Source organism: Abramis brama, assembly GCF_963993115.1.
Source record: "Abramis brama genome assembly, chromosome: 2".
Classification (NCBI taxonomy): Eukaryota; Metazoa; Chordata; class Actinopteri; order Cypriniformes; family Leuciscidae; genus Abramis; species Abramis brama.
The window spans coordinates 66927926-66949291 of record NC_139964.1 but is presented as its reverse complement, the minus strand read 5'-3'; the positions used below and the strand labels follow the sequence as shown (position 1 = coordinate 66949291).

Sequence of the window (21366 nt, the reverse complement as noted above, 5' to 3'; positions counted from 1 at the left end):
TTCTATATATTTGAAAGACGATGACCGATAATTCTATATATTTGAAAGCCGATAACTGATAATTCTATATATTTGAAAGCCGATAATTCTATATATTTGAAAGACGATAACTGATAATTCTATATATTTGAAAGACGATGAAAGACAATGACCGATAATTCTATATATTTGAAAGACGATGACCGATAATTCTATATATTTGAAAGCCGATAACTGATAATTCTATATATTTGAAAGCCGATAACTGATAATTCTATATATTTGAAAGCCGATAACCGATATATGGGCCGATAAATCTAAATTTTCATATAATTTTTGAGAGCCTGATTACAAAGACAAAACTCAAAGATGTACTCATAATTTGATTTAGCCAATATGACAGACTTGCGCTGCACTTGTTGCACTGAACCGTATTTCCCTTTTTTGAAGTGATTCCAATCATATTTCAAGCAATTCAAAACCATCATGTTAAACAAGTGTATATATATATATATATATATATATATATATATATATATATATATATATATATATATATATATACTTTTTTTAAACTTGATTTTCCACAAACCAACCAAAAAATTATAGAATTAGTGCCATGTTTTGGCGCACGTACCACACTTTTTTTTTTTTTTCATAAAAAATAATTCACACTCAAATCAATATTTCATGTCCATTCATTTATTTATAAAGTATCCATGTAATAAGCAGGTTATTATCATTAAATCAGACGGTATATTATCCTCAGAGAATTGGAAATCTCATCTCACTCATCTGTGACACCATTATGAGAGATATAAAGCGGGAAATATTTTAACTCATTTAATATTATACATTCATACAAGTGTGAATAATACACTGGATTCAACAGTCAGAGATATGAGCATGAGAGTGTTGAACACACACACACTTTGTTTCTCATTAAGAGACGATGATTAAAACTTGAGCTTTAAAATCACACCATTTAAAACACTAACAAAAGTTGAGACTTAAAATGACAAATATTAACTAATGTTTACATGCACGGTCCACTAAAAGCTTCACTATATACCAGCTCAGTGTCTCTGATGGAGCGAGTCGGGTCACATGACGCCTGAGATGCCGAGAGCGAGTCGGGTCACATGACGCCTGAGATGCCGAGAGATATTAATAGTCTGGCCTGTCAGTGGAGACTCACGCTCAGGTCTTCCAGCTGTACGAGTAGTCTCTCATGTGCAACTGTCTGAGCGCACACTTTCCCAGAATGCTCGGTGCTACCAGCTGCTGAACTGAGCTCTGCTGGAGCCCACACCTGCCCAGATCCTGTACAACACACTCCTAGAGGAGAAGAAGAAGAAGAAGAAGCCAGAGCATGAGACTTTCTGGAGCAGCCCCACACACACACACACACACACACACATCTCTGTACAACACACTCCTAGAGGAGAAGAAACAACCAGAGCATGAGACCTTCTGGAGCAGCTTCTCACACTCTCTCACACTCTCTCACACTCTCTCACACTCTCTCACACTCTCTCACACTCTCTCACACTCTCTCACACTCTCTCACACTCTCTCACACTCTCACACACTCTCTCACACACTCTCACACACTCTCACACACTCTCTCGATGAACGAAAGTCTTACGGGGTTGGAACAACATGAGGGAGAGTAATTACTGACAGAGTTTTCATTTTTGGGTGAACTAACCCTTTAAAGCAGGGTTGCCCGACCCTGCTCCTGCCGATCGACTGTCCTGCACAGTTCATCTCCAACCCTCATCAAACACACCTGCCTTTAATTTTCAAGTGATCCTGAAGATGTTAATTGGTTGCTTCAGGTGTGTTTGATTAGGGTTGGAGATGAACTGTGCAGGACAGTCGATCGGCAGGAGCAGGGTCGGGCACCCCTGCTTTAAAAGGACCGAGTTCGGTACCCGACCCTAACAACCCCCGACGAGCGGTCAAGCGTACCGGCTGTGGCTCCGGCTCAGAGCTCGGGCTGATGGGAACGTTGAGGACGGCCGTGGGTTCGTGTGTGTAGAGACCCACAGAAAACTCTCCTCTCTGAGCCGGTCTCAGGAGCTGCGTCAGCGCGTGGAGTGTGTGAGGCATGATGGGACCCGTCACCTCCAGACTGCACACGTCCTGATAGCCCGTCCTGACTCGAGTCTTCACATTCACAGCGCGCGCCTGGAAACACACACACACACAAATATATATCATAAACATAACTATGTTTCCAGTGGTGTATAAAGACCTTACATAATGTTAGCATTGTGTTTATTAGCTTAGAATGAGGCATTTCTCTCTACACACACCGCGGGTCCGCTTACATCCACGTTTCTACGGTGGCCCTGAGCAGACAAACGCGTTTCGTCACTATGTTGTTCTTCATTTAAAGATGCTAGCTAAAGTCAGCGAATAAAACACTGACACAATGATGAACGAGTAACAATAATATCCGCAATAACATATCGTTTTACTGAATAAATAAGTAAACATAATTTCTTGAATTATCTTTGTAAAGAAACCTCATTGCTTAACTGGCTACTCTCTGCTGTCTCAGACGACGACATCACTTCCTGTCGGCCACCATAACTTCTGTTGGGTGCAATTCGCAACCTCACCACTAGATGCCGCTAAAATTACACACTGCAGCTTTAAACGATTTTTGATAAACGCTGTTGAAAGTGGATCAGACCGAGCAGCACAAAAAAACGTGTAGCCAATCAGCAGCAGGGGGCGTGTCCACTCATGATGGAAGAGTAGAGTGAGCTCAGCAAGAGGAAGAGAAGAGAGATGGCCGAGAGAGAGACATTACAGAAGAGAAAGGCTCAGAGGAATATCACTGGGGTTCTGATCAGGCATGAGCTTTAGGACCCGTGTTAATGTTTAAACGCTTTCCAGCGCTGGAGAGACTGAAGGCCTGGAAACTGACGCAGATGTTGAGTCGTTTCTGCTTCATACAGGAGTAATATGGTTTTGAGTGTGTGTGCTGCTGGCGGCTAACAACCAACTTTGTCTGCTGTATTTGTGTGTAAATTATGCAAATGAATCAGTGAGGCCAACAATCAGTAGAGGCTGTTTACACCTGGCCACTTCATGCGTGTTCTGTGATTGGATAGCTATCAGATCGTGAAAAGACCAGGTGTAAATGCCCTCCGAAACGCATTCGAGACGGATTTGAATCCGATCACTCAAACCACTTCAGGAGGAGGTCTGGGAGTCATTCCAGACCAAACTGGACTTTACAAAGTGTAAATGCATCTGGTTGTTGAAACCACATATGTAAATTGTACTTCTCCCAAAAATGCTAAAAAATAAACATGTGAGAGCGTGTTATAGGCTATAATGTCATAGGCTAGATGAGCAGCTGAGCATCTATTCATCAAGCCAACGTGCAAACTATCGCAAATCAAAGTGAAAGTAAGTCGCAGACGCTTAACACACAATCATCATCATTAAAAGTAAAGAACCGAAATGATGGCTGTTGCCCTGTAAGTGATATCTCTATCTTAGGGATGTCACCAGGGGTTAAAGTGGGCCGGAATGGTCCGGAACTGTGTTCCGGTGTGGTGAAGTATCCGGTAACTCTATAGTGATGGGTCCGGGCTGAGGACCCAATTAGTATGCCAGTAGTATGCCTGATCTAAATCTGTTCTTGCGATAACTTGTAGCTAACGTGAGCTGTTTTAGTGTTATTATGTGGTAGCTTTATGTAGAATGCTAAATCCTGCTGCTATATGCAAGGTAAGATTAAATTAAATTATATATTGTATATGTAAATTGTGTATATTCTATAGCTAATATTTAAAATCTCAAGTTGCGTCAATAGCAGGAGAAAGACCGCAAAATTTAAAAATACTACTGTTATTGTGTCACAAAATGTAGTTTTAAGAGTTTTTCAGTCGAGAATGTAGTTGTTTTAATCTCAAATATGTTGTTTGTTTATATAGATAGCGCCTATTTAAAATTTTGATCTGACGTTTTCGGAGTTGTGAGATCCAAGGGATCACCGGGCGCTCAGCACTCCTGTATCCCGCCTGGAACAGCCTTACCTCGGCTAGTGCTGCAGACGTTTGCCGCTGAGTCTAGTGGAGTGGTTAAACATGAGATATAATTCGTCTTGTGTAGGCTATGTCTAACGGACGATCTTTGATCTCATTAATCTATAATTTGTTCCCTGGCAAATCGTTTTGGCTGAGGGCAAAGTTTAGTTTTATAACTTTATATAACGTTAAATTATTTAGGCTATTTATCTTTAACGTTGTAGCCTGCTGACTTATGTTTGACTGAATCGTTTAATTACTTTATTTCTTGACTTGTATGGCTGCTTATACTTTCATAATTGCTATTATTGATCAATAAAGTTGAAAAAGTTGAAATTTAACAAAAAGAGAGGGTTGTGTCATTTTATTTTATATAGCCTATGTAAGAATATTTTAATATATATATATATATATATATATATATATATATATATATATATATATATATATGATATCACCAACACGGCATGTGTTTTTTTTCATGTATGGGATGGGAAGTATTTCAGAGTATGTTGTCTTGAAAGAAATCAAGCATCACTGACAAAGGCTCAAAAGAGACCATGACTTTCTAAAATATCTTTTGTTTGTGTTTTTGTTTTACTTTTAGGACTGGAGAACATCTGGCAATGAGATGTCACGACTTTTTTCTGTTTGTTAAATGCTTAGTTAGGGTTGGGATCTCTGCAAAGGAATACCTTCTCACAACATAGCGACACTTTATAGTTAACTTAATGAATTACTTTATTATTTAGCCTACGATCCGCAGTTCTGCCGCGCCAGCGCCACGGCCAGACAGAAGACGACAATGTAAAGAGTGACATTACGGTGCAATTTTAATGATGTGAATATTTTCTAGAAAGAAAAATTCCAGATACAGCATATTCATTTTTTAACTATGTATTTGATTACACTTTCTTACCAGGTTCTTCAAAAAGTCTAGTCACAATCAATCAAAACAATGTATACAATCATAGATGATTCACAAATAATCACAATAATTTAGGAAACATTATGGGTTAAATATGTACTCTGTCGATTCTTGCACCCAACAACACAACAAGATGACATTTAATAACAATAATAATAATTTAAGCTCCTTATTATGTAGCCGAATCTGTGCTGGTTTGTATTGGCCGCCTCCAGTTTTCCGTTTGTTTTGCCTCCAGCTAACGCTGTGACGTAATTGTGACGTTGGCGCAAAAGGGGTCTATAGCGCGGGAATTGAAGATCGGATTTATATCCATTTTTCAAAAACACATTTATGTGACCAGGTGTAAATGGAATCGTTTTGATAAATGGGATAGCTATCCGATCTGAGAAAACGCATGAAGTGGCCAGGTGTAAACAGCCCCTGACACACACATGCGTCGAGTACCTTGAGTGTGTGCAGTGTGGCCCCTCTGAAGGCCGTCGGGGCCATAAGTGTCGGAGGAAGACCCGCCTGAGAGCCGGCTGCTGCCACCAAACTCTTGCAGTTGATGAGGAAGTTGAGCAGCGTGAAGGTGTTCGAACCCTCCACTAACACCACGGACTCCGGCCTGTGGTCCAAACACACCTCTCTGTGCTCCTTACGACTGGGGAACCACTTCAGGAAGAACATCACGACAGCGTGTTTCACATATGAACATGGTCTGGTAATTAATAACAGTTTAGCCAAGTTTTGACGTTTTTCACACAATCCATTACTGTGCATTTGTTTCAATTCTTGTATAGATAGAATGAATTTAGGCTTTTATTCACATATAAACAGGGTTTCTGCAGGTATCTTCAAATTAAATATAATGCTTTTTAATGCCATTTTTTTATTTGTAATGCCATACATGACCCGTGACTAACCACAGAGAAATTGATAATATAACATTTTCTTGATTTATATCTAAATGTTTAATGCCTGTAAGATTCAAATTCAATGCTTTTTAATGCCATTAAAAGGCCTTAATTTTAGCAAAATCCATTTAATGACTTTTAATGCCCCGGGGAAACCCTGCATTCATCAACTCACACATCAGTTGTGATAAACGGAAGTTCACGCATGTTCCCTTGACGTGCGAGAACCAATGAGGTTCATTCTTGTGTGTTATGCAACACGTTTGAGCTCCACAAGAACCAACGAGGTTCGCGACGATTCTGTTTTAGAAACGGTTTCTATTTTTCTGCGACGACGCGCTCGAACAACAAACACAAAGTGTGGCGATGATCATCTCAGGTGCTGTTTATGTGCTTTATTTAATGTTAAAAGCGTGTAATGTGACTTTGAATATCATTTAGTGCTCCAGCTTTGAAGCTGTAAAAGCAACAATGGATAATTCACCTCAGATCTTGAAATTAAACAAATGGAAACAAGAACGTTCAAACTGTGAACAAACAAGTGTATTCTTTGACAAAGATTGTTTTAGTAACTCAGTGGCCTATGTATTTTAATGTTTAAATGGTGTCATATTTGTGAATTTGATTATGTAGCACTTATCCATTTTCTTGCGAGTGCCGTCAAGATTACTCTCTGGAGCCGCGAGACTCCGCCCACACGCTGTTCTGATTGGCTGACTCCGCCCACACACTGTTCTGATTGGCTGTGGGTTTTGATTGATTTTGACGGATCTCGCAGTCGCGTCTAGTGCGGACAGACATTATTTGTCGCTGGAATCTTATCGCATCGCGTCTGGTTAGGACACGGTGGTAAGATAATTTTGATGAACTTTTGTTGATCCACATCAAACGTTGACTACTGTATATCGCTTTGCATGTGCATGCAGTTAAAGTTGCACATACAAGTTTATATAAAGAGCTGTAAGGATACAGTTTGATGGAAATGGCGTCTGGTTTCTTGATCTTGTCTTGGACGCCCATCTCCTTCAGCCAAGAAAATCCACCATCATCGTCATCATCTTCATCATCCTCCTCGTTTTCACTGTGCTCACTTAATCTGGAAAAAGGAAAGATGACCAATGCATCGATCAATATTCAAAGCGCATCTGATTGAAGCAAGACTTCAGATGACGCAAACTCTGAATCAAAATATCTAAATGTCATAATCATCTGTTAACAAACAATATTCATTACTTCAGTGAACTCATTGTTTCTGCCTTAAATTATTACAGTGTTTAAATTAATACATTTTTAGCTAACTGTGACTTTGTGTATGTACATTTCTGAAATGCATAACTTAGACAGTTTCCTCTGATAACAGATCACTGTAAACTGTAATGTGGACTCATGCATGTTCTGTAAAGCTGCTTTGAGACGATGTGTATTGTGAGATCTGGTGTCAGAGGTCATGCACTCACGCAGCGCTGCTGGCCGGCTCCTCGCTGTCCGTCTGAGGAACGCTCTCACCGAGATCTTTGCTCTTCCTCCGCTCCTCCAGCAGAGGGAGTGAGAACTCTATCCCTGAACACACATAACGTTTCAATACACAGCTGTCTGCTGGTGCACAGACTCATATACTTCATTAAACAATACAACACTTTACAGTGGTTTCAGCACAGGTAAAGGCAGACACTAGTAAGCAGTCACCAGTAATTGTGGGAAAATCACTGTAATGCAAACTTTTTTTCATCTTGTCTCATTAGTGTGTTTTTTTTCTCCATTTACTATTGCAAACAAGAAGCATTTAAGCAACATAAAAGGAACGGGAAGAATAAATAAATAAATAAATAAATTCACAGAGGTAGATAAAGGAAACCTCAATTATAAGATCATAGTCCTGAAGAAATGTATTATTCGTTCTATTATTTATGAGTTTAAGAGATTTTACAGTGTGGGAATTTTCAGACAGACGTAAAAAAAAAATCTTTGCAATGTGTTGAGAAAGTAGTTCTTGTAAGCAAAAACCTTTCAATGCAAAACAAAGGAATTAACAATAAGTTCAACATCATGGTCACATGTTATGAAAAAGACATTCTCACAGAAGTATCTGATTGTATTGATTAAAATAAATGCAAAAGTTTGAAAATAAAGCAAAGCTTCTTCCTCAGACTTTCAGAACACAAATTAATTAAAAATCAGCATCTTATGTACTTATTCAGTTTGAAATGCAGTAAAAATGCTATTTTTCAGTGAATATTGTTTTAAAAAGAATCCAGTAAAATTTTCATATAGGAGACGTGAAGACTATATCGCATGTAGTAACTGCTTTAAATTTTTATTATATCTATAAAAAAAATAAAATAATATAATATATATATATATATATATATATATATATATATATATATATATATATATATATATATATATATATATATAATTAAATTATTAGAGATTAACATTTATAAAAAAATAAAATAATTGTAGCTTCTCTAATGATTACTCATTGTTTTATTTCTGCTTTTTTGACACTAATAAAGTATTTAAATAACTAAAATAAAATATACTTGTTTTATTTCTAATTTGTTTGATACAAATATTAAGATTAAGAAAAATGTAACTTTTGGGAAACACAGTGAGTTCACATAAAAATCAGAAAGAAGTGGAGAATGACCAAGTTTTAGGAATTAGAAGAAAAAAAAAGATTTTTTATATATATATATATATATATATATATATATATATATATATATATATATATATATATATATATATATATAAAGCAAGAAAGCAAACTCCAATAAAAAAGTTTGGGTATCTTATTTTCCTCATAGTTGTGCTTAAAGTAAGAGTACATAACGTATTGATGATGAAAAATCATAAATCATTCATACTGGAATACACCGTTATAATTTTTTTTAATAAATCCAAAACAAAAGCAATGGCTCTATCAAACCGCTTGTCCGTGAAAAAGGCACTTTAATTTTTTATTTTTTATTAAAAAGAAAATCTAAGCCTCCTAATCTACATAATATGGCATTGGGTACGCTTGTTTGACTGGTCAGTGGCGCTCACCCTCGGCCCTCATGGCCTCTCTCAGTCCTCTAGTGGTGGGAGACAGCAGTGCAGTGATGCCTCTAGACCCGCTCAGACCGGCCGCTCTGAACAACACCGTGAACTGATACGAGCACAGGTAGAAATACGGACACAGTCGGGCCTTCAGGAGACTGTAGAGAGACGTCAGACTCACAGACCTACAACACACACACACACACACAACACCAGTCAACATAACATTCACATCACAGACGCCAGAATCTAGAGGGCTGCTGTTAATATTCATGCATGTGGCAGACGCTTTCGACTTCACACACAAGCTTTACCCCATTACCCTTCAAATCGGGTGAATTGAAATTGCGGATTGAAAATACGCCCAATGGAAACACGTCAATTTCGCAAAAACTCCCATATATTCCCAAAAGGTTTTTATGCTCGCATGAGGTGGTTTTTCCAGCAATTCGAAAAAGGAATATTTAGCAAAACTGCAATAGAAACAGGCATTTACAGTCACCTGACCTGTGCTTGGACAGAAGACGAGACAGAGTTCTTCATTAAACTCATAAAAGACAGAAGAATTACAGGAATGCTGGATTCTAAACCTCAAAGAAATGCCACAAGCAAGAGCTTGAAGCAGAAATGAGGGAGAAACACCCAGAAACTCCTCATATGAGCCGCTCACAGAATAATGCAGTGTGTCCACCAAAGCGTTTTTATCCAGCTGAAAACGCTGGCCGCTCTGCTAAACGCTAGCTGTGGCCGCTCTGCTAAACGCTAGCTGTGGCCGCTCTGCTAAACGCTAGCTGTGGCCGCTCTGCTAAACGCTAGCTGTGGCCGCTCTGCTAAACGCTAGCTGTGGCCGCTCTGCTAAACGCTAGCTGTGGCCGCTCTGCTAAACGCTAGCTGTGGCCGCTCTGCTAAACGCTAGCTGTGGCCGCTCTGCTAAACGCTAGCTGTGGCCGCTCTGCTAAACGCTAGCTGTGGCCGCTCTGCTAAACGCTAGCTGTGGCCGCTCTGCTAAACGCTAGCTGTGGCCGCTCTGCTAAACGCTAGCTGTGGCCGCTCTGCTAAACGCTAGCTGTGGCCGCTCTGCTAAACGCTAGCTGTGGCCGCTCTGCTAAACGCTAGCTGTGGCCGCTCTGCTAAACGCTAGCTGTGGCCGCTCTGCTAACCGCTAGCTGTGGCCGCTCTGCTAAACGCTAGCTGTGGCCGCTCTGCTAAACGCTAGCTGTGGCCGCTCTGCTAACCGCTAGCTGTGGCCGCTCTGCTAACCGCTAGCTGTGGCCGCTCTGCTAAACGCTAGCTGTGGGCGCTTGAGAGCGTTTTGGCAGCGTTGCGTTTTTTTCAGTTGAGACGCTTTGCTTGTTATGATACGTAATATCCGTGAAAGTGTTACTAGCATCTCATTTCACACATATTTTATTTCTGTGTTGATTCTATATTAAAATGTCGATACAATGTAACGTATTTTCTCTGGCTCTTGTTTTAAATTATGTTATTTCGTTATTATTGCTTGTTGTCGTCATCTGTTGACATTGTACAAGCAGAATGTGGCGGTTGGTCGGTGTGGTATTAGTCCCGCCCTTCCTCCACTGTGATTGGACGGCTTAGTAAAAAGTGCAAACTTTTAGCCAAAGCTGAACATTTTTCAACTCTCGGCGACCTGTAAAAAACGGCGAGCGCTTCAGCGTGAAAAACACGCTCAGCGCCTCGTTACGCTCATGGTGGACACACAGCCTATGGCTCTTTACCATTAATGCTGCATAACACACACACACACACACGTCTCCTTCCACAAACGGCTAGTGCGGCGGCTGGGATATATGTAAACCTACTAACATCCGTTGCCATGAGTTTTGGGATGGTTTATCGCGAGAGGAAAAAAATGACATTTTTGTCGCATAACATCGGTTAATGGAAACGCTGTGTGTGTGTGTATATATTAAAGCCCTGCATTTCAGCCCGAGCCCGACGGGCCCCGACTTTTTTACGCCCCTAGGGCCGGGCTTCGGGCCAATTTTCACGTCATAGTTCACATGCGGGCCGGGCCTCGGGCCTTTTTTGGGTTATCCTTAATTCTTTTTATATTTTTAGACATTAATTAAAAAAATATGAGAAGTTGACGTCGACGATAGAAAAACAAACATAGAAAGACATTTAATAACCTCATAACTTTCATAATCTTATAATTACACTGACATATGATTGACATGACAGTCGCACAGAGGTTTCCCGTCAGCGCAACCAACGATTCACCTCATGTGCAAATAATGGAGAATATTAAGAGAAAAATCACGAGTGACAGAAGAGAGGACTGGGTTAAAATCTTCCACTGTGGATGCTATTCTTTTTCTCCACGATGCTCTGTAAGAGACTGTTCTAACTTTCGTTTGATTGGACTTTATTTTCGTTTAACTGTTAGACTACTGATGTTTTTCGTTTGATTGGACTTTATTTTCGTTTAACTGTTAGAAACTACTGATGTTTTTCGTTTTATTGGACTTTATTTTCGTTTAAAGGGACACTCCACCCATTTGTATTAAGCTTTGCATTGTTAGAAACCCAGTCATACTATTGAATGGTCGTGCAACACTCTCTCATTTTCCCCTGAGACGGGAGAAATCCGTTATTTACCTCTTACACTTCCTCCTACAATGACGCAAAAATCGTCATTTTGCGTCATTGTAGGAGGAAGTGTAAGAGGGGGGGATTTCTGTTGAGACTACAAGCACTAGTTCCTCATCTCTCCAATCTTTCCCAGGGGCGGGACCCGCTCACGCTACAGACCTATTACAGATCTGTGGGTGGGACTTTACTCTCTGAAACTGAAAGCAATATCCTCCATCTTGTTTGAAGCTAAGCTAACAGGCGCTGTGGAGACAGATGTAAAGTTATGACAATAGCGGAGGAGAGTACTCAATATGATATAGAAGAAGAGGATTTCGGAAGTCTGATGCTTGAATCAGGTGTTTGTGGCTACCTTTACAAGCCGCATTATAGCGAAGAGCAGCCGAGGCAGAGGACCTGCCTGCCGCGGACGAGGAGCCCGGACTGGCTCGAGTTAGGGCGGACCGGTGGCGCCGGTGATCTCACTATGCAACTACGAACCGCTACGAACACAGAGATAGAGTCCGTCTGTGGCAAAGAATTTCAACGATGACAATTTCTCCTGGACGAAATCTCTGAATCAGACGAGGACACGGACGCTTGTGTTGTGAACTATCCTAGTTTCGCGCCGCATATGTTCTGACTGAACATCCCGGTACCATGCAATAATTCACCTTTTCGAAAGAAATAAAAATGAGGAGTAATGCACTAATGAGTTCACCAACTAACTAGACATTTTGTGTGAAATGAATTTCAAGCTCTGCTGGTAGCTAGCCTTGTAGACGGAAGAGTGATTTCTCTTATAGGCAGATATGCGCTGTTCTGGATTAGTGGGAGTGGCTTGCGGAGCTGTGCAATGTGGTGCATTGTGGGAGTTGTTGTCTTTCATACAAATGCGTCCTGAAGTTATTTTCTGTCTTTCCTCGGTCACGAAGGCACCAAATTCAAAATTTATTTTACATTTCGACTACATATATGACCCACTTTCAATAAAAAACAATGTTCAAATGGGTGGAATGCCCCTTTAACTGTTGGAAACTACTGGGAAAAAGAATGGCCATGTTCTGTGGTGCATGTTTGAGGTAGGATAACCTGCAAGTTTGTTTTTGATTTATTTTATTTAATTTGTTTAGATTGGCTAATGCTCATATCGTTTGCGAGCGCTGTTGCGAGCAGCCTGAGCCTGCCTCAGTATTTTAAAAAAATGTACTCACTGTGGTTTAATAAATAAACATTAAACTAACTGTCTGTGTGATATGCTTGAAGTGTTTTATATCTATGGATTTTATTGTAGCTAAGTAAAGTATTAGCGTTGATTTGAGAGGCTAAATTGATCAAACATGTTTTACTCGCTGTTGGCTCGGCTTGCTTGGTCGTCATTTAAAAAAAAAATTTTTTTATTAAATGCTCCAAACATTTGTCTAAATTAACTTAATAAAGAAATGAAAAGAAAAGAAACATAACTAACAAAACAGACATATTTTAATGGCTGCAAATAGTGTGGAAAAAAAAAAACTCCGGACTCGGGCTGATAATTCTGATGAGCTGCCGGACACGGGTCGGGCTCGGGCCTAGATTTGAGGCCCGTGCAGGGCTCTAGTATATATATATATATAATATTAATAAATTGAGAATCTTATGTTTATTTGATGGTGATTTCACATTTCTTGTTTGCATGAAGGCTAAATACAAATAAAAGGTGCTAAAATATTACATAGTTTTATAAGAGGAGGGTTCATATACTCGGCAAATAAATTTTTCATTGGTTTGTAGGAACAGAGTCTGTAGGCAGTTTTTCTGAGGCTTTTATATTGTTCATATCGGAATTATATCGTATCGACCAAAATTAAGAAATATATTGTGATATAAATTTTGGCCATATCGTCCAGCACTAGCATGTGGCAGACGCTTCTGTAACTCAAACTAAGGTTGTGTACCGTTCACATTTTAACCGGTACCGGCAACAGTACCTTTTTCAGTAATTTAGGCGTGTTTACCTCAATAACTGTAATGAAACTCGTTTGTAGAAGTGTTGAGATTATGCCAGAGCTGCCTTGGTCACTGTCTGCCATTGTAGACGCTTTTGAACTTCACACACACACACACACTCCTCTCTTACCAGTCGCTCATCAGGCTCTGCTGCAGCGTTGTGTCCCACACACACACACACACACACTCCTCTCTTACCAGTCGCTAATCAGGCTCTGCTGCAGCGTTGTGTCCCACACACACACACACACACACACTCTCCTCTCTTACCAGTCGCTCATCAGGCTCTGCTGCAGCGTTGTTTCTCACACACACACACACACACTCTCCTCTCTTACCAGTCGCTCATCAGGCTCTGCTGCAGCGTTGTTTCTCACACACACACACACACACACACACACACTCTCCTCTCTTACCAGTCGCTCATCAGGCTCTGCTGCAGCGTTGTTTCTCACACACACACACACACTCTCCTCTCTTACCAGTCGCTCATCAGGCTCTGCTGCAGCGTTGTTTCTCACACACACACACACACACACACACTCTCTCTGCTCTCTTACCAGTCGCTCATCAGGCTCTGCTGCAGCGTTGTTTCTCACACACACACTCTCCTCTCTTACCAGTCGCTCATCAGGCTCTGCTGCAGCGTTGTTTCTCACACACACACACACACACACTCTCTGCTCTCTTACCAGTCGCTCATCAGGCTCTGCTGCAGCGTTGTGTCCAGCGCCCACGGCACACACTTGCCAGAGAACTTGCGCTCTGCACCAATCCGTGGGAAGAGCGAGAGCCAGGGCATGGACGGGTGCTGCCAGAACTGAAGACACTGCTGGAAGCCACAACGCAGCTCCACACACCCCCGGGGATCCTGCAACACACACACACACACACACACACACAACAGTGCTAGAAATGCAGATTCACATTATTAATTTTTACTGGACTGTATTAAAGGTGCACTCTTGAAATGCTAAATAAAAACTATAGTCACTACTTAAAAGATAAATATATTAAAACTATATAAAAATCACATATTAAAACTGTAACAAATTAAAAATCTTGTATATATACATTTTATATAAAAAGATAATTCATATTTTCATTTTTAAAATAAAACTAAATATTAAAGCTAAATGAAATCACACATTAAAAGTATAAAAAAACCTACATATTTTAAATATAGAATATTTTATATAAAATTAATAAAAGATATATTTATAATATAATAAATGCTTTAAGGAATAATTAATATTTATTAAATTAAAATAAATACTAAACCTTATTTACATACTGTGCATCATATATTAAAACTAAATAAAAATCTATAAAAAATGTTTATCTTATAACATGAACATTAATAATATAAAAACTACATTTACTTAATTTCATTATTTGATATAAAAGATGAAAAAATATTTAACACACATTAAAAGTATAAAAACATTTTAAATATAATAAAAACAAAAAAAACATAATATAAATTAAAAATGTTTAAGTACTATTTATTCAAAATATATACTATGTAAAATTATAAATACTAAAAAACACTCATAACAATATCTCATATCATACCACTATAAAATTTACATTAATAAAATTTAAATATTTTTTTTTTTACCAAAAACTATATAAAATTATATTGAATTAATTTCTTATTTAATATAAAGATTAAAATTTTTTTAAATCAAAAACTACATACAAACTACAACTACTATATACTATTCATTAAAAGTATATGAAATCACACATTAAAACTAAAAAACTTATTTCTTATATATAAAGCTAAGTTTTGTACATAAAAATTATAAAAATAACATTAATAATATGATAAAATAAAATAATAATATATAGCAATTGAATATTCTTTCTTTAACATAAAAATAGTGCTGGGCAACGATTAATCACATCCAGAATAAAAGTTTGTGTTTACATAAATATAAGTGTGCATACTGTGTATAATTATTTTGCATATATAAATATACACATATGCATGTATACATATATTTATACATAAATAACACATTTTTCATGTATGCTATGCATGTGTGCCCAGCACTGGAACACCAGCTCTGATGTCCAGTGGTGTTTCAGTGGTCACTGGTGTGCGTACTGGTATATTAGCAGGAGCGCTGGTGAACTGGGCCCTGCAGTGGGAGCTCAAGCCCTGCGCCTCCTCCTGCGCCTTCAGATGCTCAGCCCAGGAGAACGACTGAGGAGACGTGAACAACACGCGGGTCTTCAGGGACCAGTCGGCCGGGAACTCCACACACACTTCAGCTGGAGCCGCGGGGCAGACCGCCTCTGGACTCTAGAGACACACACACACACGTCATGAAGACACACACACCATGACTGAGGAATCATGAGCAACCGTCAGCTGTCCACAGACCTTCAGCACGGGAGTGGATCTCTCCTCCTCGAACAGACAGTCGTCTTCAGAGAGGGACACCGTCTGCAGGAACATCAGAGGAACATCAGCACACACACAGGACAGCTGACCGTTCGCAAAGACACGCCCCCTTTAGTGACTGTTGCTATGTCCGACAAGCCACGCCTCTCTCACACCCACAGTGAAACCAAGCGGTAACATTCTAATCTGAAAAATGAAGCCTACCCGGAAGTGCGAAAAACTGCAATACATCGAAAATCCGCTAGAGGGAGGTCCCAAAAGGGAGCAAATTACCATAGACCCCATGTTAAAATGTCCGTTTTCACAGCATAAATTCATGTTTTTACAGGTTGGTCCCATGGACTTTTATTGTATTTTTCGATAGCTTCCGAGTGCCTGACAACGGCGAGGGGGGTGAATTTTTTTCTAACTCGTTAGTTTAGATCATATTTAGATATAAAATGTATGACAAATAAGGGCGTGGTTAACTTTGATTGACAGCTTGATTGACAGCTTAGGCTGCGCCAAGGAGAATGACAACATAAGAAGCGCCATTTAACAAAGTTGAAATATAATACTACTGTTTCTGTATCATGAAATGTGGTTTTAAGAGTTTTTCAGGCGAGAATGTAGTTGTTTAAATCTCAAATCTGTGGTTTATTTAAAGATTTATGAAAATTGTATCCAGTTGTGAGATCCAGCGATGACCGGGCGCTCGGCGTCATGTACCCCGCCTGGAACAGCCTTTCCTCGGCTAGTCGTTCTGGCGTTTGCCGCTGACTCAGGCGTCTCTGTAGTGGTTAAACATGAGATATAATTCATCTTGTCTATATCTAACGGGCGATTTTTGGTCTCGTGAATCTATAATTTGTTCCCTGGGCAATCGTTTTGGCTGAGGGGAAGTTTCATAACTTTATAAGCTATTTAACTTTACCGTTGTATGGTTAGACTAGAGCGCTGACTTTGTATTTTTGACTGAATTGTTTGCTTTATTTGTATTGCTTCTTGTACCTTTTACTTATACTTTTATAATGGCTAATATTGATAAAAGTGAAATTTAACAAAAAGAGACTGGGTTGAGTTTTGTCATTTTAAATTTTAATACAACGAAGATGATCTTTAAAGTTGTTTACTGCAAAATCTGTTGTTTAGTACAAATGCACATATTGCCTGGACCATATTAAAATGTTTAATATTTTTATATTATATTTAAAACGAAAAGAGGCAGGTTTGTGTTTTATTTCGTTTTGTTATAAATAGGCAAACGTTATATGCAGTGAATATAATCAATACGCGTTGCCTGAACCACATTTGTGTGGCTATAATGTTTAAGATTTCTTTAAATGAAAACGAAAAGAGTTAGTATGGTGTTTTATAACATATTTCGTTGCCTAAAATATACAGAGATAACCGGAGTAGCAGAGCGAGCTGAGTGACGCGCGCTGCGTCCTTTACCCATATATGGATTGACCAGAAGGTGGGCGGGGTTAGGATTTCCCAAGATTTTCCAAGATGGCGCCGCCCATACCCCCCATAAACGGCTTCAAAACCGTTTTTCAGAAAGTCTATGGGTGACGTCACAGACGCTTTGTACATATTTTTTACAGTCTATGTGTGAAACACACTTCGCGGAGCAGAGAGGACTCTGACAACACACTGAGACAGGACAGACCAGGGTACTTTTGATATGAAACAAAGTCTCAACTTTCACATTTGGTCATTTTTTAACGAAATGTAAACAATAAATACCGTTTTGTGACGTTAATGTGTCTGACAGATCGCCTCAGTTAAAGCTGCTCGTGAACATCTCTTCCTTCTAGTTCATTTATAACATCAAATAATCATGAATGAACATCAGAAGGATTGTTGACGTCAGTACACGCCGTTTTTCACGTTCAAATCCACCAACGTTAATCTACTAACGACAAAAATGTTGGATTCGGCGGATTATGATTGGTCAGATCACCTGTCAATCAAACTCCCTGCGAAGGGTCAATTGTGATGATTAGAGCTGCATGATTAAATCGATTCAAACACCCACCCAATCTCATTCCCAAATGTCAACGATTCGGCCACAGCTAGGCCTGTCACGATTATGAAATTTAGCTGACGATTAATTGTCTAAAAAATAATTGCGGTTATGCCGATTAATTGTCAGTTTTAGGGCTTTGACGATTAATTGTCTGTGTTAGGGCTTTGACGATTAATTGTCAGTTTTAGGGCTTTGACGATTAATTGTCTGTGTTAGGGCTTTGACGATTATGCCGATTAATTGTCAGTTTTAGGGCTTTGACGATTAATTGTCTGTGTTAGGGCTTTGACGATTATGCCGATTAATTGTCAATTTAGGGCTTTGACGATTAATTGTCTGTGTTAGGGCTTTGACGATTATGCCGATTAATTGTCTGTGTTAGGGCTTTGACGATTATGCCGATTAATTGTCTGTGTTAGGGCTTTGACGATTATGACGATTAATTGTCTGTGTTAGGGCTTTGACGATTATGCCGATTAATTGTCTGTGTTAGGGCTTTGACGATTATGCCAATTAATTGTCTGTGTTAGGGCTTTGACGATTATGCCGATTAATTGTCTGTGTTAGGGCTTTGACGATTATGCCGATTAATTGTCCGTTTTAGGGCTTTGACGATTAATTGTCTGTGTTAGGGCTTTGACGATTATGCCGATTAATTGTCCGTTTTAGGGCTTTGACGATTAATTGTCTGTGTTAGGGCTTTGACGATTATGCCGATTAATTGTCTGTGTTAGGGCGTTGACGATTATGCCGATTAATTGTCTGTGTTAGGGCGTTGACGATTATGCCGATTAATTGTCCGTTTTAGGGCTTTGACGATTATGCCGATTAATTATCTGTTTTAGGGCTTTGTGCTTCATTCATTAAATAATTGTGATGAATTTAATCCTTTGTAAGTTATCATTTTGCAGTGTAAGATTACAGTTAACACCTTTAAATATTAAATAAATATATTCAATAGCTATGACAATGTTTATTAAACTTAGTGAGTGTATAAATCAGCAGCAAAAAGTAATTTTTGAAAACATCTGCACAGTAATTTAATAAAATCTAAACATGTTAATAAAAACAAATGTGCACAAACCATGATAATATGATACGCTTCAAAACAGAGCGGAACAAAGCGCGTATGCGCATCGCGGGTGCAGAATGATGTGCTTAATGCAACATGGAGTCACAGTGCGCAGCGCTGCACAAGTGCGCATTTAAAAGTTCACGGCACAAAGCGAAGAAATGTCAAGGGCACAAATCCTAGTGTATATCAGTCCAACAGTTTATTGATCATTTGTTTCTTCACAGTTTTAAACTCCAGTTATTGTGCGTCTGATGCCAATTCATAGTCCTTGTGCTGTGTAGGCACACGGTAGCGAGCGAGTCATTTAGAAACCGCAAAAAACTCCAGGAAAATAAAGTCATTTTATGCAAATCCACAGCCCTTTATCTACAGATCAAGCATTATAACGTCAATATCACATTGGAGAAAGTTTTACCGTGTATCCTGTCGTAACCGGACGACGCGCGCTGTTTGAATGCTGAACGGAATGATTGACAGCTGCAGACGAGTTTGTGAACTTTAATTTAACAATGTAAATATACTACTGTCCCTCACATTAAGCTATGGAATGGCTTCAGATGACTTTGAATATATTGCTGGAAAACGTAATTAGTGCTTGTCTATTTATTTTGGTCCATGACTCCCCCTTGTGCCGTAGGCCTATAAAAGAGCGCAATAATCACGGTTGTCTGAAACAATCGCGGTTAGATCAAATAATCGCGATCAGACGGTTATTTAATTATCGCGACAGGCCTAGCCACAGCGAACATTCGGATCTGTGTTCTGATCCAGAGAGAGCCGTTGACATGTATAGTTATAGGATAGTTCGGATATAAACACTGATGTCTACGGTGGCGATCAAAATAGAGCAAATCACCCTTTGAAAGTAACTTGACGCTTCAAATAAAGGTTGTGTTAATTAAATCGTTACACCAGTAGGTGGCGACAAGCGACTGTTAAAAATGTATTTCTAACTGAATCATTAATTCAATTAAAAAACGCAGAGTATTTATGAGTGAGTCACTGAATCATTCACGCATATTGTTTTAATAAGTCGAATGAATTAAATGTTTTAAAATGCTTTTGTGCTCTAATGATGTTATTATACATCATCTACTGTTCGGCCTGTTTTCATAATAAGCTTTGATTTTGAAATGTGCATGCTTACATGATCCTAAATGAAATCAGATCAATTTTATTATTAATTATTATTAATAATCATGTCACAACCCCATTAGCTCAATATTTTTTAAACTATATATAAACAAATATTAAAACTATACATTTAAAAAATACAAAAATATCACATGAAAAATGGTATACAAAATATTTTAATATAAAAAGCATTTTATACATAAATAATATAATAAAAAATTAACATAATAAAAAATTTGGCTAAACATTTTTAGCACGGAAGAAACTATGAATAACGGAGTTAAAATATAACATTAATATTATTAATGGTTATGAATCATGGCAATATATGGTGAACATTTTGTACCATGGTATTTACATGTACATTGAAGCGTCATGTAAATATCATGGTAAAAGAACGTCAGTCTCATGATAATATACAGTTAATATATAATGGTAAATAAGCGCAGAAGTTTGCGGTTCTGTACCGTCATCTCGTGTTGTTTCCGTCGGTCTGTGTTGAGCAGTTCTTCTCTCAGTGACGCTCCCGCGTTTGGACGCTCTTTCCCGTCCAGAACCGGAGCAACTGCCGCCTTTTCGCCGTCGGTGTGCGATAAAGCTCGTTTCTTAGGACTGTTGTACGTGTTCTCAATGTTCGCGAACGGATTCCTGCGCTTCACGCCGCCTCGCGACCGGCCCGGAGCGTTTAACAGCGGCCCCGGTGAGAACGGGCGGACTCCGGGCACCGACACGACCGGACTCGAGGTGCTCCGTTCGGGCCCTTCGCTCCGCGCCCGGTTCCGTCTCATCCGAAGAACATCACACGGTTTTTTAAAGCTGGGAGAGTAGCAGCCCAACTCCGCCATCGTGATCGTTTCGGTCGAGTGTTGATGTGTGAAGCGGGAAGTCCGGGAACTGCGGCGGCTCTTCTGCTGTCTGAAGAACCGATTGTTTTGTTCCGATCAAAATTTCGCGCGTAACGGAATTGCGTCAGCACATTGCGTGATGACGCAAATGAGCGTGGTGGCGTAAACACCCGACAAATGTAAAGTCTCTACTTAGTCGTATTTTATTTTATTATTATTTATTTTTTTCGTATTTATTTCTGGCAGTACTGAAATAAAGAACGTTAAATATTTATGATATGAACAGTCTAACAAAATAAATAGTCTGTAAGAATATATTAGTAGATTAGTAGATAATATATTAGTAGATTGCCCAAAACAAATGTAAAAGTCCCTGCTGTAGTCTAGTTTAGCACGTA

The 21366-nt window shown here is 39.1% G+C and overlaps 1 protein-coding gene across 1 annotated transcript; it reads right to left on the bottom strand.

The window, feature by feature from the left end:
• Nucleotides 1–636: 636 nt before the first annotated feature.
• On the bottom strand, nucleotides 637–21106 carry donson (DNA replication fork stabilization factor DONSON). The gene is made up of 10 exons (XM_084107273.1): nucleotides 20591–21106; nucleotides 15883–15945; nucleotides 15604–15801; nucleotides 14183–14361; nucleotides 8913–9091; nucleotides 7316–7418; nucleotides 6829–6954; nucleotides 5407–5605; nucleotides 1954–2172; nucleotides 637–1317 (listed from the first exon to the last, which is right to left on the bottom strand). The coding sequence occupies exons 1-10, from the start codon at nucleotides 20966–20968 to the stop codon at nucleotides 1180–1182; spliced, it is 1782 nt and encodes a 593-aa protein (XP_083963399.1). The 5' UTR covers nucleotides 20969–21106; the 3' UTR covers nucleotides 637–1179.
• Between the last annotated feature and the right edge of the window lie 260 nt (nucleotides 21107–21366).

Excerpts from the sequence above, each read along its gene's own strand:
- donson (XM_084107273.1), bottom strand. The coding sequence starts at position 20,968 with ATGGCGGAGTTGGGCTGCTACTCTCCCAGCTTTAAAAAACCGTGTGAT. Across the intron at positions 14,362-15,603 it reads GCGCTCCTGCTAATATACCA|GATCCCCGGGGGTGTGTGGA; the intron begins GTACGCACACCA and ends TGTGTGTTGCAG. Across the intron at positions 1,318-1,953 it reads CTGAGCCGGAGCCACAGCCG|GAGTGTGTTGTACAGGATCT; the intron begins GTACGCTTGACC and ends CTTCTCCTCTAG.